This window comes from Anolis sagrei, chromosome 2 (assembly GCF_037176765.1).
Source record: "Anolis sagrei isolate rAnoSag1 chromosome 2, rAnoSag1.mat, whole genome shotgun sequence".
In the NCBI taxonomy this organism is placed as follows: domain Eukaryota; kingdom Metazoa; phylum Chordata; class Lepidosauria; order Squamata; family Dactyloidae; genus Anolis; species Anolis sagrei.
In genome coordinates this window covers 27,805,493-27,823,507 of record NC_090022.1, presented here as the reverse complement: position 1 = coordinate 27,823,507, position 18,015 = coordinate 27,805,493, and the positions used below count along the sequence as shown (strand labels likewise).

The 18,015-nt window shown below is 41.6% G+C and overlaps 1 protein-coding gene across 2 annotated transcripts in view; it reads right to left on the bottom strand.

The window, feature by feature from the left end:
* LOC132769463 (laminin subunit beta-1-like) overlaps positions 1-18,015 on the bottom strand; it is a 99,408-nt gene that overhangs the window by 23,340 nt on the left and 58,053 nt on the right. For both annotated transcript variants that reach the window (XM_060766509.2, XM_060766508.2), the window contains exons 18-22: positions 11,187-11,307; positions 8,138-8,330; positions 6,870-7,013; positions 3,844-4,075; positions 1,074-1,237 (exon numbers count right to left, since the gene is read on the bottom strand). In XM_060766509.2, the coding sequence (XP_060622492.2) occupies positions 1,074-1,237; positions 3,844-4,075; positions 6,870-7,013; positions 8,138-8,330; positions 11,187-11,307 (854 nt within the window). The remainder of the gene's footprint in view (positions 1-1,073; positions 1,238-3,843; positions 4,076-6,869; positions 7,014-8,137; positions 8,331-11,186; positions 11,308-18,015) is intronic.

Genomic DNA, 18,015 nt, shown 5'->3' with positions numbered 1-18,015 from the left:
ATTCAGTATGGATTTTCATTCACTGGATCAAATTTGGCACAAATACCCGATACGCCCAAATTGGAATACTGGTGGGGTTGGCGGGTGGGGATTGATTTTCTCATCTGGGAGTTGTAGTTGCTAGGATTTATAGTTAACCTAATATTAAAGAGCATTCTGAACTCCACCAATGATGGAACTGAAACAAACTTGGCACACAGAACTCCCATGACCAAAAGAAATACTGGGGAAGGGTTTGGTGGGTTTTGGAGTTTTGGAGGTGTAGTTTAGCTACACCCAGAGAGCACTGCGGACCCAAACAATGATGGATCTGGACCAAACTTGGCATGAATACTCAATACGCCCAAATGTGAACACTGCTGGAGTTTGGGGGAAATAGACCTTGACATTTGGGAGTTGTAGTTGCTGGGATTTATAGTTCGCCTACAACCAAAGAGCACCCTGAAACCCACCAACGATAGAATTGGGTCAAACTGCCCACACAAAACTCCCATGACCAAAAGAAAATACTATGTTCTCTGAGAGTCTTTGGCGACCCTTCTGACATCCCCTCATGACCCCACCCCCCTGGGGTACTGACCCCCAGGTTGAGAAAAGCTGCTTTAAAGGGTTGTTCTTTGTCCAGCAGAGAATGCAGGGCACAAGTTTGAAGGGTTGTGGAAGTGTACTGAGGAACCTGTCGGGTTTTGGCAGGATACCCTCAGTTACCATAATATTCTATCCTTCCACTCTTTCAACTGCTTTTAAAATGGCACAGTTTCTCTCTCCTCCCACTTTGTCCTCAGATTACTTCATTTGCTACAAATTGACTTCAAAGTGCAAAAGCAGTCAATGAACTCAGTAGGGGATAAAAAAACAGGAGGGAGCAGAATCCTGGAAAGGCAAACTGCTGAGGTTTCTCTTAGCTTTTGGGTTCTTTCTCATTCATGCATTTTGCCATTTTGATGATGCTTGATCACACTGTGTTTCATCTGCAAAAGTTTGGAGGGCATGCTTCCAGAGGATGGAGTAAGCAGAGCATCGGACTTAAATAGCTGCAGTTAAGACTAACCTTGTCCTGAAATTGACCATACCTGTATAGCCTGGAGCACACAGGCAACTGATCTGGTTGGTCTCCCTGTCTGTGTCACAGGAGATGCCGTGATAGTGCCGAGATCCAGGATATCCAGGACAAGGACATGGTCGGCATTGTTGTCCTGAGCCTAAGATGGGATCTCCGTAGTAGCCATCCAAGCACCTGTGTCAGGAGCCAAAGGAGAACCCAATACAGTAAGAGTAACCTGGAATTGCCACCTCCTCTCTTGGGACATCACTTCATGTTTACTTTTGCCTCAGAGTGTGCTGAATAATATATAATAATAATAACATATAAAACATTATTTATTCCCTGCCATCATCTCCCAAAAAGGACTTGGGAGACTCACAAAAGCACTCCAGAGTGCTGTATATAAAATAAACAATACATAAACATAAAAACAAAAGCAATATAAAATTATAGCAGCAACCACAACGAGCACACACAACATCACATAATAATAAAATTGCTAAAATTATAAAACGCAGCAGTACCTGCGGATAAAACTGTCATCAATTAATGAACTAAAATGGCAGAGTGAATAATGAGTCCTCACTGACACCCATCTCAGTCTATTCAAGGTCAAAGGCCCATTTAAAAAGCCATATTTTTAGGCTGGATAGAAAGGTTTGAAGAGTGGGGGCTACCCTAATCTCTCTAGGGAGGGTATTCCAGAGCTAGGGAGCCACAACCAAGAAGGTCCTTTTCTTTCGTCCCCAACAACCATACCTGAGACTATGGCGGGACTGAGAGAAGGGCCTTCCAGGCAGATCTCAGAGCTCACACCAGTTCCTAGAAGGAGTTGCAGTCTCAAAGATAGGTTGGACCCAAAGGGTACAGCACTTTATAAGTGACAACCTTCACTTTGAATTGGACCTGGAAACTTGTTGGAAGCCAGTGGAGCTACTTTAAGAGGGGCATTAAAGCTTTAAATGCTTTTTACAGGGATTTTTATAATGTATGTTAATTGTTTTTAATTTTGTTTTAATTTTGTTTATGTTCATTGTGGCATTGAGCCATGCCAGTGTAAGCTGCCTTGAGTTGCCTTCGGACTGAGGAGGGCAGCATAGGAATGCAGTAAATAAAAAAATAAAAAAAAATACATAAATAAACAGTATGCTCTCATTAATTATCCCGAGTTAGTAACTTGGCTGCTGACCTTTGCACTAACTGCAGTTTCCAAGCTGTCTTCAAAGGTAGCCCCACGTACAGTGCATTACAGTGGTCTATTCTAGATGTAACTAAGGTGTGGACCACCATGGCCAAGTCAGGCCTTTCGAGGTACAGTCACAGGTAGTGCACAAGTTTTAACTGTGCGAAGGTCCTCCTGGCCACCGCCGACACCTGAGCTTCAAGCATCAATAAGGTCACCAGTCAACTCCCTATGAATTATTAGTTTGGATCAAAGTATGGTCTAAACTCACTATTTGGTTTGTAAAGGGAAGCAAAAGTAGAGAAGAGAGGAGAGGAGCTTCAGTTGCCAGGGCTACTTTTCTCTTTGAAAACAGTAGTGGGAATTTCTGCATCCAGGGGGCAACAAAAGGATATATTCTTTATAGTGAGATTTATATAATGCAATATAGAAATCCCACTACAGTATAAAGAATTCACTCTTTCGTTCCCTCCTAGATGCATAACTGTAATTGCCTTTTACTGCTTTAGGCTGTAAGCTTACATGTGGATGTTGCAAAATGATTCAGCAGCACAGACAGAAATGTCTAGCAATCAAGTGTACGATGTATTTGCTGTATCGTTGTTTCAAATATATACTGGGGCTTAAATTGTGATTGTGTAGCCAATAATCATTGTTCCAGAAGTGGTATACTGTCATAATGTACTACTCGGACCAGGTTGTGGCGCAGCTGGTTGGGAGTCCACTGCATTAAAATCACTACTGATTGAAAAGTCATGAGTTTGAAGCCAGCCCGGGTTCAAACTTCTGACCATTTGTCTAGCTTGCTGTCGACCTTTGCAACCCAAAAGACAGTTGCATCTGTCAAGTAGGAAATTTAGGTACCGCTTATTCGGGGAGGGTAATTTAACTAATTTACAATGCCATAAAACTCTCCAAAGGAATGAGGAAGTACTCCATTGGTGTCACAAGAGGACGGTAAAGCAAGAGCTCCCCCGGTGGCTGGAATTCAAAGCATACCCTCATGAAGCTGGAAAGTTAAATAGCTTCTGTGTCCCTGTCTATATATGTTGTGTGTCTGTGGCATTAAATGTTTGCCATGTATATGTACGTTGTGATGTGCCCTGAGTCCCCTGTGGAGTGAGAAGGGTGGAATATAAACACTGTAAATAAATAAATAAATACTTCTTTCCATTACACAAGCCCATCTTATGCAATCCCCCTGTTAAGACTCCCCTTTGTAAGAGAATGCTAGCAGAGACCCAAGCTAGATATTACCTTCGTGACAATGGAAGGGAAAACCTTAAGATAAATAAATTCAAAGCATCCAGAGGCCTAAATATCCTGAGGCATCAGATTCTGTATGATACTGGAAGATATCAAAGGTCAGCCATGGTTTGTACTTGGATGGGAGACAACCAAGGAACACCAGAGGAAAGAACTAGTAAAACCACCTCTGAGTATTCCTTGCAAAAAAAAAAAAAAACCCTATAAAATTCATGGGGTTTCCATAAGTCAACAGGTGACAGGAAGGCACACAACCATCAATTCCTTCAGGTTTGATAGAAGGATAAGCTGGCCAATGTATCTAAAAAAGATCATTTAGGCAGCATTTCTCCAAAACGCATGTACCCACCTCTCACAGTGGCGGCCAGCTGTGTAATCACGGCAGTTGTGGCAGGCTCCTGTATACAAGTCACATTCCTCGGAGTGCCCATTGCAATGGCAAGGTCGGCAGCTTGGGAATCCCCATTGGCCTGGTGCACACTGATCACACTGCCGCCCCACAGCTCCATGTTGGCACCGGCACTGTCCACTTACTGGATCACAGATTTTGGAGGCAGAGCCTTCGAGGGAACAGGCACAGGCTGTGGGAAGAGGTCCCAAAGACGTCAACACAAGTGGGGAGAGGTTGTATTAATTGTTAGGATAAATATAATGCTAAAGAGCAGCGGCATAGCTATGGCCCAGATACCTAGGAATACCCAGATATGCAGATTGTGTCCACCTTCTTCCTGCAACAGAGTAACTACAGAGTTCCCAGGTGCATATAATGTAGTAGGCATTGTCCAATCCATATGGTGAATCTTTTTGATTGTCCCTTGTTGGAGGAAGACTCGCTCCCTTTTACTTTCTCAGTAAGTAGCCCAGTATGGCGAGGCAATATTGTACTCATCTGCTATTTAGGTTTTGGGAATTACCACAAAAAATGAGAAGGGAAGGGAGAGAACCTCATTATTCAAAACCACAGTAAAGGAAAAGGTTTCCCCTGACATTATGTCTAGTCGTGTCTGATTCTGGGGGTGGTGCTCATCTCCATTTCTAAGCTGTCTGTAGACACCTCCAAGGTCATGTGGCCGGCATGACTGCGTGGAGCACCGTTACCTTCTCGCAGAAATGGTACCTATTGATCTACGCACATTTGCATGTTTTTGAACTGCTAGGTTGGCAGAAGCTGGGGCTAATAGTGGGAACTCACCCCCGCTCCTTGGATGCAAACCACCACCTTTTCGGTCAGCAAATTCAGCAGCTCAGAGGTTTAACCCATTGTGACACCAGGGGGCCTATACATAGTTGATTATATTAAGGTACATGGATAATTAGTGTTATTAAGGTCAACAAGTTTTGAGTCACTCCCAAGGGGGTATAACTGGAGAGTGTTTGCTGAATGACTTTGGGCTTACTGTATGTTTGCTCCTGAGCTTACTCGGTGAAAGCTCCTGGCTTGCAGCCTACTTGACACTGGCAAGTGTTTTCCATGCTCATCACAAGGTGACACTTGGTATCTTGTGAATTGACGGCAGTTAGTTTTATCTATTGTTGTTTTAAAATTGCATTATTTTGATTATATGCTACATGTGTTGATGGGGGTTGTTGTTATAATTTTATGTGACTTGTTTTATACTTTTGCACCATTTTACCTGTTAAAGGTTATATGTGCATCTTAGAGTGCTTTGTAAGCCGCCCCAAGTCCCTTCAGGTGGCAGGATATAAAGATGATTATTATTTTCATCATCATCATCATCATTTCCACAAACAAGAAATGAAGATTGGAAGAAGACATATATTACATGAATGTTATTGTTGTTTTATGTTAGGCTTCATATCTATGTAAGGCATTACATTTTCCCATAAATATGTTGGAACCCACTTTAAGTTCCATGTGTTCCCCTGCCCACCGGGGATGAGAAAAGCAGTATACAAGTTGTGCCGGTACGGCTGTACCAGGAGCTCCAACTTTATTTGCTTTGTATTAAATGTTTGCTTACAGTCCAAGGTTTCAGGGATTCTGCAGAAAGGTGGCTTCCTTTGGTTGCAGTCGTAGGGCAAGTCTCCTGTCCATCATAATTAAGTTTTGGTTCCGCCCCTTGTTCAGAGCTCTGGGAGGGAAAGGAGCCATTTTTTGGACAGTCTCACATAAGGAAGCTAAACTATAGGACGTAGACCAGCTCGTTCCATAGAAAAGCTTCTTTTCTCAGGAACATCCGGGGAAACAGAAACAGAAATTCCAGGGAAAAGGTCCCAAGGTTCTGGCTCACAGCCTCTCAGCCGCACAGCAATCAGAGGGAAAACAGCCCTGAAGTTTCAAAGAATTCTCTGAGGGAGGACAGCACTACAGATCCACGGAACTCCAGCTGAAATATCTTCAAGCCTCGGCTGGTGGGTCTACTCGATACCCAGATGCATTTGGAATCGGTAGTAGGACCCACACCGATGAGGCATAGATAGTAAACAGCCTGGGAGAGGTTAAATAGGGTTTTTTCCTACAGAGAAAGTTCAGTTAATCAAAGTGAGGTACCAGTTCATTGAGGACTAGACTGATAAAGCCTTGAAGTGTTGTTTGAACCATTGAAGATTTGTTGTTTGTTTCATAATAAAGACTTTGTTGTATAATTAAAGAGTCTAAAGACCATCACTTCAGAAAAATCCCTGAGAACCTCTCTTTGAGGCGCCCCTGGCTTCCTGCTGGGCTTAAAGTATACATCCTATAGAAAAGTACAGCTGTTACAGGCCCAGCGCGCGACAGAACACAAGTGAAGTAAATACATAAATAATATGCAAGGACCATGCCTGAGTTTGATACTCCAGAAGAACTCTGACTGTATTATTACTAGAAAGTTTGTGTTGAAATTGCTGTTTTTTTTCATGAACTCTGCTGTGCAAGAGTAAAATTTAAGTTTTTCATTTCTTCTACTTGTGTTGCTCATTTTTGAACATACAAGGACTAATCTTCTGCTGGTCTGCACACATCGTCAAACCGTAACAGATTATACAGGGATTAAAACCCAGATTTGAGAAACAATGTCCTGAGCATAAATTGATCGATCTCTCTGTTTCCAGTCCTATTTCAGTTTCTCCTAAATTAGAAATGTTAATTCTCAAATTTTCTCCATCCAGAATACAGAGGAATTTGCTAGTTTTAGAAAATTCTTTTTTAAATGAAATTTTGGATGCCTGCCATAGATGCAGGTGAAACGACAGGAGAGAATGCTTCTGGAACATGGCCAAGCCCGGAAAACACATAACAACCCAGTGATTCTGGCCATGAAAGCCTTTGACAATAAATTTTGTCTTCTTAGTGAAATGTAAAACTAGAAAAATGCTGGCATAAAGAGAAGAATGGATCTGAAATAGATGATACGGGGAGTCTTGGATACTCACGAATGCAGCCATACGGTCCAAATCCATAAGTGCCTGGGACACACTCGTCACACCGACGACCAATCACATTGGGTTTACACTGACACTGCCCTCCTAGTTTATGGCAGACGCTGCTGGTGGAGCCCTGGGGGTCACACTGGCAAGCTAAGGACAGAGGAAATCATGTTGCCAAGAGTTAGGAAAATAGTTATGTTGGAGAAAAGAGGTACATTTCCTTGCCCTCACTCCAATTAAAATAAGAGTCGGCAGAACTTGAGATGTTTGTCTAACAGGGGCAAGTTAAAACATTTCCCAGTACACTGGATAGAAGCCAGCTCCCTCTTTAGTGCTGATTCTTGATCAAGGATATTTGGTATAGGACTCCTCATAATATTATATTACACTAAACAAAGCAGACCACAGGTCACCTATAATGAATGGGCCAAGACTGAGGGGGCTTATTAATGACTGCAAAGCACAATTTCCTCCTGCTTGCAAACCATAGGTGATAACATAATAGTAAATGTTAGGCAGAATATGGCATGTGAAACAAATCAGGCAACTGCCCCTCAAATCTGGAGGCTGCTAACATGTCTTATGCTATCTTTAAAGTGAACATGCATCTAAATATTGAGGTTTCATGATAGAAAATGAGGATATACATTAAAATAAACCATAGTTTCTCAAACTGTGCTCCTCCAGATGTTTTGGACTTCAGCTCCCACAATTCCTAACAGCTGGCAAGCTGGCTGGGATTTCTGGGAGCTGAAGTCCAAAACACCTGGAGGAGCACAGTTTGAGAAACACTGAAATAAACAAATAAGAGAGCACTCCCAACTATTTATAATATGGAGGCTAAATGTTTGCAAATCTGATATAGTCATAATTCCAGCAGTAGATTTTGTTTTTCTGGTTTTGGAAATTATTGGTTCCAGAATTTTAGAACTCTTTTGTCATCTTGGTCAAGGGGAGCTCCGGGCCCATCTACACTGCTATATAATGTAGTTTCAGAATGTGTCCACACAGCCATATAATGCAGTTAAACTGCATTACATGGCAGTGTAGATGGGGCCTCAGTCAAGAGACTCTTTGGCTCTTTGCTTGCTGTTTACCAACATTTGGACCTACTGAATTTGCGCAAGACAAGCTCTAAATTTTACTTTGCCCAAAGTACAATTCTTTCCAGTTCAAGAAAACCAACTATCCCCTTCTTTCCCTGAAGCTAAATGTAAATATAGACTCTTTCTCTTGTAGTGCCATTTCTGCCCCACACTTGTCCTTTCACTCACGCAAAGCCCCGTCATGCATCAGAGCAGAGATGCTGCACAGGAGCTGGGCGCAGGTCTCGGCCAGGTCAGGCATAGTGGCCATGCGGAAGGCCTCCAGGCAGGTGTAGCGCTCCAGGGCCTCTCGACGCTCCACGGCGGCAGGATCATTGCCATGGAGCCCCGGCAGCTCTGTCACACGTGGCAAAAGGACCAGCTGTGGGAAGGAGAAAGGAAATCATATCAGGAAATGCTGGCTGGGATAGAGAGGATGTATCCATTTTCAGCTGGGGAATGTGAACTCCCACCAGAGTGGATACCATGCAAAAGGCACTATCTAATACCAGGATGAAAGGAGATTCCTGGTATAGTCTACATCAGTGCTTCCCAAAGTAGACAATATTGGCCCCATCTACACTGTTATATGATCCAGTTTCTGAATCCAAACTATCTGCTTTGAACTGGATCATATGGCAGTGTAGACCCATATAATCAAATTGTAAGCAGATAAACTGGCTTATATGGGAGTGTAGATATTGTTTTTTAGTATGACGACTGACCAATGTAGTTTTGGATATATTTGTTGTTTTAATGTGTTATTGTAATATGAACTATGATGTTTTTACCGATTGTATGTGTTTTTATGGTTGGAAACCGGTCTGAGTCCCTCAAAAAAGGTGAGAAGGTTGGTATATAAAACTCTGAAATAATAAATAAATAGATCCAGCTATTGACCCTTGGAAGGCACCGGAATAATTCAAGAGGATGATAGTAGCCTGGGATGCAATTGTTTGGGCACTGAATAAAAAGAAGAGGGCATTGGAAATTTAAGAAAGAAGAGAAGAAAAATTAAAAAAACCTATTTGTAGACATTTCATCTATTTTATGAACCTGCCAGGGCCCTGAGATCTTCAAGGGAGGCCCTTCTCTCAGTCCCACCTCCATCTCAAGCTCGGTTGGAGGAAACGAGAGAGTGGGCCTTCCTTCTTGGTGACTGCCCTTCTACTCTGCAACTCCCTTCTTCCCGGGGAAGCCAGAATGGCCCCCTTCCCACTGTCCTTCCAGTGGTAGGCAAAAATCTTTTTATTCAGGCAGGCTTTTAAAGAAGGTTTTTAAGATTGTCAGGAGCTGCTGTGATTTTATATGCTTTTAATGAAGTTTAATACTGTTTAATACTTGCATATTTGTATATTTTAAGTTGTGTTTCAATGCTTTTTGTTGTACACTGCTTTGAGTTTCCGTATGGAGAGAAAAAGCAGGATATAAACAAACATAATAATAATAATAATAATAATAATAATAATAATAATAATAATCAAGCCAGAACAAATACAATTAAGGCCAAGATTGAAAAATCAGCTGATGACCAGCAAATGCAGACTGTGCAAGGAAGCTGATGAAACAATGGACCATATCCTCAGCTGTTGTAAGAAAATCGCACAGACGGACTATAAACAAAGGCACAACTCTGTGGCCCAAATGATTCACTGGAACTTACATCACAGGTCCAACCTACCAGCAGTAAAGAATTGGTGGGATCATAAGCCTGCAAAGGTAGTGGAAAATGAACACGCAAAAATAATGTGAGACTATCGAATCCAGACTGACAAAGTTTTGGAACACAATACACCAGACATCACAATTGTGGAAAAGAAAAATGTTTGGATTATTGATGTCGCCATATCGGGTGAGAGTTGCATTGAGGAAAAACTCAGCCATTATCAGGACCTCTGATAATCGAATTGCTCTGGCATAAACCAGTACAGGTGGTCCCAGAGGTCATCAGCACACTGGGTGCCATGCCAAAAGATCTCAGCGAGCATTTGGAAACAATAAACATTAACAAAATCACGATCTGTCAACTGCAAAAGGCCACCTTACTTGGATCTGCATGCACCATTCGAATATACATCACACAGTGTTCGACTTGTGATTTTGTGATATGAAATCCAGCATATAGATCTCATTTGCTGTGACATACTGTGTTTTTCTGTCAGTAAAATAATAATAATAATAATAATAATAATAATAGTGTAACACAGAGTTAAAGTGGCAGTGATTGTTTTATTTTTATTTTCCAAATGAACACACAAAATGCAAGTTATAAACCATCAGCAGTCAATTCCACTGACAGGTTTTAACAACCATGTTTTGGAAGACGACTGTGTAGTGAATTTTCAGGAAGATCCAACATGCATCGGCAGGAATATGTGGGTGTAATGGCTTGTTTACAGTATGATACTATAAATAGGCTACATGTTTGAAATCTAATTTAGATTGTATCTGAATTGTGTGACAAGCTGCTAATAATAGTGCAAGTGACATAAGAACTGAAAATTTTGAATTCATGCTGCTGAAAAACCTTTCCCAGAGTTGAACATTAATAACTCAATAGCAACGCACCAGACTTAGTCTTCGCATTTAGTATTAATGTTAATGTTATTCATATTTTTATTTTATTATTATCCCTATTTTAATTTTCTGTGTGTAATGCGAATGTTACTGTGGTTAATTTTAATAAATAACACTATGTAAAAAAGATTAAGAATAAATCTGTTTCTTGTTTAGAAGTGTTATTTCCTGTTTAATTATGTGGTATCTACTTAGAAAATAGTTGTTATACTCCAGAAACTTTGTTTTTGTGGCTGCTACAAACTACATTGAATTGGTTGAGACTCAATGAGATATTTATTGAAAAACTATAGCAAAATGTGCTTCAGGGTATCCCACAAAAACAGAGTTTTGGCAGTTTAAGAATTTCCCCCCCATGTTTCTATGTTATGACCAATTAGAAAATGATATTTATAACGCAGGAACAAAAATTGTGTAATTTCATAATTTCAAGGTGTCTTATTTATAACATTTTCCTTCACTATGTTATAGGATATAGATAGAAATATAGTACGTAAAAGAATGCAAAGTTGTCACTGCATCTTTCTATTTGTTCACTTAAAGAAGGTAGATTTCCAGAGTAATTTGTTTTTTTCCCTAGAAAGGGGGCAATAAGTGAAATAGGTTTGGGAATCTCAGATCTGGATCATAAAGCTTCCTCTGGCACACAGGAGTTTCTCACCGAGTCAACAAGGAGGAAGGCTGCGGGATGGCGCTGTGCCACACCTGTCCGCTGGAACCGCACCGTGATCTCATAGTGGTTCCTGGGCTCAAAGCAGAAAGGCCGTGGCAAGAGCACATACCTGCGGGAATAGAGAAGACAAGCTGAGGTCTCTCCCTGTGAAGGTAGAAAGAAATCTTGTAGAGAAATGGATGGAAGAGGGTCGAGGAACACTGTTCATAAAATGAAAGACTTTGCTGGCTTGGAAAGCAGGTGGACTTTTGCTAACTGGGCGAAGGAATGCAGATAACTTTTGAAGGGCAATAGATGGTACCATCAGCTAGCAATCTGTCAGTCTTTTCCTAATAAATAAACACATACACAGAGGCATCTGGGTTGCTGTGAGTTTTCTGGGCCGTGTAGCCATCTTCCAGAAGCATTCTCTCCTGACGTTTCTCTCACATCTATGGCGGGCATCCTCATAGAATCATAGAATCAAAGAGTTGGAAGAGACCTCATGGGCCATCCAGTCCAACCCCCTGCCAAGAAGCAGGAATATTGCATTCAAATCACCCCTGACAAATGGCCATCCAGCCTCTGCTTAAAAGCTTCCAAAGAAGGAGCCTCCACCACACTCCGGGGCAGAGAGTTCCACTGCTGAACGGCTCTCACAGTCAGGAAGTTCTTCCTAATGTTCAGATGGAATCTCCTCTCTTGTAGTTTGAAGCCATTGTTCCGCGTCCTAGTCTCCAAGGAAGCAGAGGTTGTGAGGTCTGCTGCAAACTAGATGTAAAGAAGCAGCGCTAATCTCACTAGATGCCACCAAAATTATGTGAGGAAGTATTAATCTTCTTTAATGCCACCAATATTCTGTGAGGAACCTTCTTTTAAATATCAATTAGGCTGCCACCAATATGTTTAGAGACGCTGGTTTATGTCTCTGTTTATCTTTAGATATGTTGTGAGGTGATTTTGGTAGTGTGGAATGCACCAAGCATAAAAGCAATGGAGGAGGCAGGTTTGAAATACAAAGAGAACAAGATTTATTGTTAACAGAACGTAATTGTTGCAGTTTTGAGAATTTGAACTTGGCACAAGGCTTGATGTTACAAAATGGCTGGTTTGAGATACATGCTTCTGATGATACAATTCTACAAACTTCTTCTTTAGTGAAATGCTTATACTACTTCAGAGTTCCCTATTGTGAATATCCACACGGTTTGCCCTATACTCGGAACAAACCACTGATCACCAGTCTTTCCTTACTGGCAATCCTGAAAACCCCCTCTGTTAGATTCTTTTAACCTAAGCAATCTAACAAGGTAACACCTTCAGCTCTCTTGCTGAAGAAATATTCACAAATTCTAGGAACTACTGAATTCTCACAGCTTCACAACAGAGCCCTAACTGGCTCTCCTCTTTCCCGGGTCTCTTCCACCGGACTAAACTACTTTCCCCAGAGTCCTTTCTTGACTCTGCTATTTCCCAGAGCCCTTAACTGGCTCTGCTCTTCTCCGGGTCTCCTCCACCGGACTGGAGCTTAACTGCCACTTTCAAACCTTTTCTCCTTAAGCTCCGCCCACCTCCTCTGAGGCTTTGTCTCGTCACCATGGCAACCTATCCCTCACAGCTAGGCCATGGCAACAAATGTAAACCACAAATACAGTTTTAAACACATTATAAATAACACTTTATAATAAACATTATAAATACAGTTTAAACACATTATAAATAACACTTTATAATAAACACATCTCTACACTAGGCAAGTGGGATTTCTATATCTGTGGAAGGTCCAGGGTGGGAGAAAAAACTCTTGTCTGTTGGAGGGAAGTGTGAATGTTGTAACTGGCCACCTTGATTAGCATCAAATGGCCTTGCAGCTTCAAAAACCTGGCTGATTCCTGCCTGGAGGCATCCTTTGTTTGGAGGTGTTAGCTGGCCTTGATTCATTCACACCTAGCTCCAACAGACAAGAGTCCTTTGTCCCACCCTGGTCATTCCACAGATCTATAAACCCCTTTTTCCTAGTTCCAACAGACCTCACTACCTCTGAAGATGCTTGCCATAGATGCAGGCGAAACGTCAGGAGAAAATGCCTCTAGAACATGGCCACGTAGCCCGAAAAAACCTACAACAACCCAGTGATTCCGGCCATGAAAGCTTTTGACAATACACTGGCCTTGATTGTTTACTATCTGGAATTCCCCTGTTTTTTTTAGTGCTGTTCTTTATTTACTGTCCTGATTTTGGAGGGGTTTTTTTTGGAGTTTGAGAATTCCTGTTGAACAGGAGACATTCTAGCAGAGTGGCAGAAGGCAAATGTTGTTTGTGTCTTCAAAAAAGCCTGGCTGCTTCTTGTCTGGGGAAATCCTTTGTTGGGAGGTGTTAGCTGGGCCTGATTGTTTCAAGGAGGAAACCATGAAAATGAACAAAATCGGGCTACCAGTATTAAAAAAAACCCTCTAAAATCAGAACAGTAAATAAAGAAAACAGGAGAATTCCAAAATGAAACAATCAGGGCCAGCTAACACCTCCCAACAAAGGATGTCTCCAGGCAGGAATCAGCCAGGCCTTTGAACCTGCAAGGTCATTCGATGCTAATCAAATCACTTGAGAGTATTCCTTGCCAGAGGAAACTCTATGAAATTCATGGGTTGTCATAAGTCTACCGGTGACTTGAAGGCATCTACAAACACAAAATTCGCTATGTTCCCTGGTTTAGAAAACACTCTAAGCTTTTTTCAGAAATCAGCAGCAGCACAAGCAAACAAAAAAAGAAGCGAGAAAGGTCACCGCTTTGAGTCGCCTGAGATCTGAGAAAAGCAGTATATAAATAAATAAATAAATAAATAAAGAGACTCTTCCTGAGCCACTTTTCATCTTATGCAAACATTTGAAAGCATAATCTCAATTACAGAAGTGTCAAATAGTCTCAATAATGGATAACAAAATTCAGTTGTTTAGTTGTTCAATAGCGCCTCTTGTTGGGCATATATCCTGCTTAGACAATTGGGATTAGTTGAATTTAGTTGGATTTGAAACAGCATAAAAGTGCAGCACTCCGAAACAATACTAAACGTGGGGAATTAAAGTTAACATAGTGGATGCTTGAGATAGTTCAAAGGCAATAGCAGGATAGGGTCATGGCCTTTCAAAATACAAAGGACAGCATGTGTCCTTTGTATTTTGAATGAGAATGAGAATAATTCAAACCATCTTTCAGAAAGACATATTCAGGTCCCACCTACACTGCACTATAATCTGGAATTTCAGAACGCAGATTAAATCAATTGAATTGGATTATATGACAGCGTAGACTCATATAATCCAGTTCAATGCTGTTCAGTCTGCTTATATGTATATGTCTAAGGGCCATTCTATACAGCCATAACCCAGAATATCAAGTCAGATAATCCACAATATCTGCTTTGAACTGGGTTACCTGAGTCCACACTGCCACATAATCCAGTTCAGCGTGGATTTTATACAGCTGTGTGGAAGGGGCCTATATTGACCATTATAATGCAGTTCAAACCGGATTACATGCCAGTGTAGAGGAGTCCCTGCTTTTCAATCCACTTCATCTTCAAGTGCATGGTAACTTGTGGTAGCAGTAACACTCCAATGCCATTAGAGGGCACTAGAGAGGCAGCTGATAGAGTTAAGAAAAAGTTTTGTCAGAGAAGAAAAATATGCAGGTAGACCCCTTCCACACAGCAGTATAAAATCTACATTGAACTGGATTATATGGCAGTGTGGACTCAGATAATCCATTTCAAAGCAGGTATTGTGGATTATCTGCTTTGATAAACTAGGTAAAGGTAAAGATTTTCCCCTGACATTAAGTCCAGTCGTGTCTGACTCTGGGGTTGGTGCTCATCTCCATTTCTAAGCCGAAGAGCTGGTGTTGTCCATAGACACCTCCAAAGTCATGACTACATGGAGCGCCATTATCATCCTATTGAAGCAGTACCTATTGATCTACTCCCATCTGTTTTCGAAATGCTGGGTTGGCAGAAGCTGAGGCTGACAGTGGGAGCTCATGCTGCTCCCTGGATTCAAACCTGCAACCTTTTGGTCAACAAGTTTAGCAGCTCAGTGGTTTAACCCACTGGCTCCCAGGGGCTCCAATCTGCTTTGATATTCTGGGTTATATGGCTGTGTGGAAGGGCTCGTAGTTATAGCCGAACCTAGTCAGTGATTTGTAGCTGGAGCTGATCTGAATTTTTTTTTTCCAAATGAGAACTCCTTTGGACTGGAAGCCAAATCTTATTGGCACTACTATAATTCCTTCCAATGCCCAATGCACTTGAGAAGCCCAGGACAGTTTAAAGGACAGGCCAGGAGAAATATAAATAACAGCTAGAAGGAAGCAACATTGCCCAGTATCTGTTGCCTAACTGTGCAGCTAGCTAATCACCTCTCAACAAAAGATTCCCCCAGGCACTGCCAAGCCATCAAATGCTAATTAAGGTGGTCAGTTGAAACATTCACACCTAGCTCCAGCAGACAAGAGTCCTTTGCCCCATCCTGGTCATTCCACAGATATATAAACCCATTTTCCTACTTCCAACAGACCTCACTACTTCTGAGGATGCTTGCCATAGATGCAGGTGAAATGTCAGGAGAAAATGCCTCTAAAACATGGCCATATAGCCCGGAAAAACCTACAACAACCCACTGTATGGCTAGCTCTGTTTTGAGAGCTGAATTGCATAATTGTTGAGGTTGTGAGTTTCCTGGGCTGTATGGCCATGTTCCATTCTCTCCTGACGTTTCATGCACATCTATGGCAGGCATCCTCAGAGGTTGTGAGGTCTGAGGATGCCTGCCATAGATGTGGGTGAAACGTCAGGAGAGAATGCTTCTGGAACATGGCCATACAGCCCAGAAAACTCACAGCAACCCAGTGATTCCAGCCATGAATGGCTGATGTTAACTGCACTCAAAGATTTTGTACAATTACAGCTCCCATGAGCCATGACACTTAAAGTGGTGTCAAACTGCCATAATTGTACAGTGCAGATGCAGCCTAAGGCATCCTATCCTTAAGAGCCCTGCTCAGGTCTTGGAAACTCAAAACTGTAACTTCATTGTTTGAATCTAGCCATCTGGAACAGGCATGGACAAACTTTAGCCCTCCAGGTGTTTTGGACTCCAACTCCCACAATTCCTAACAGCCGGTAGGCTGTTAGGAATTGTGGGAGTTGGAGTCCAAAACATCTGGAGGGCTGAAGTTTGCCCATGTCTGATCTGGAATATGGTCTTCCTCTTTTCCTGCTAACTTCTACTTTATCAAGCTTTATTGTCTTTTCTAATGTGCCATGTTTTCTCATAATCATGTCCAAAGTACAACAATCTCAGCTTAATGTATAAACGCTATATAACACAATTTTTGTTCCTGGGTTACAAATGTCATTTCTTAATCGGTTCTATCATAAAAATAAGGAAAAAGGTTGAAACTGCAAAAACTTTGTTTTCGTGAGACATCCTGCAGCACATTTTGCTCTGCTTTTTCAATTAATATCTCACAGTGTCTCAACCAATTCAACATAATTTGTGGCAGCCTCAAAAACAAAGTTTCTGGAGCATAACAACTACTTTCGAAGTAAGTATCGCATAATTAAACAGGAAATAATACTTTCAAACCAAGAACAGATTATTTTTTTTCCAAATTTTGTTACTAAGTGGTATAATATTCTTTTGTGTGTGCATTCGGGGTGACTTGAGAAACTGCAAGTCACTTCTGGTGTGAGAGAATTGGCTGTCTGCAAGGACATTGCCCAGGGGACACCTGGGTGTTTTGTCATCCTATGGGAGGCTTCTCTCATGTCCCCGCATAAGAAGCTGGAGCTGACAGATGGGAGCTCACCCCGCTCCCGGATTCAAACTGCGGATCTTTTGATCCTGCCGGCATAAGGAGTTAACCCATTGCGCCACCTAATCTCACAAGCCTATCACACTTGGAAGCCTTTTCAGAAAACTAAGGAGTGTTACAAATGAAAATGAATGCTCAGTTTCTCAAAACAACACACCTGTCTTTTTCAAATATATGTAACACACTGAACAATGAACAGCAACATTAGAAGAATAAAAAAACCGACAAAGAAACATTGAAAAGTTAGAAGAATGTCCACATAAAGTGGTCAGATTGTCTAAATACGGGGCACTACATGTATACGAATGAAGCCGGACATACAATACAAACAGATGGACAACAGGGGACTACAATGAATGCAGTAAGAGATAGGAATGCAAGGGAAGAAAGCAGAGAATGATACCCATTGCATTCTGCAAGGCCAAAATCCATCAGCACACAAAGAGGGCCCTTAGCCAAACCAAAATATCAACACCTTCCTAACCACACACACATACAAAATCCAGGAGCTTTCCACTTAACTGTGGTAAACACTCAGGCAATCCATCGGCAAATGCTCTGATGACAGAAAAACCGCTGGTTTGTCAATTGTGCCAAAACACAGGCTCTACAACCGAAGAATGGAAATGTGTGGCTGAGGAATATGGAATCATAAACCTATTTACAAATATTACTTAACATCACCCACATCTCAGAATACACACACAGGCTGGATCCACACTGCCCTATAATCCAGTTTTTGAATGTGGATTAACTGAATTAACCTAAATTATATCAATCTACACTGCCCTATAATCAAGATCAATGCAGATAATACACATTGTGAAACTGGATTTTAGAGCAATGTAGATCCAGCCACAGTCCAATGAGTGGTTCTCTGTAGGGTTGGATCTATGTTGGAGCATGCAAGGAATCTTTGTGTGTGTGTGAATTGTAAAATAAAATTCACAAAGCTGATTGGTCAGGCAA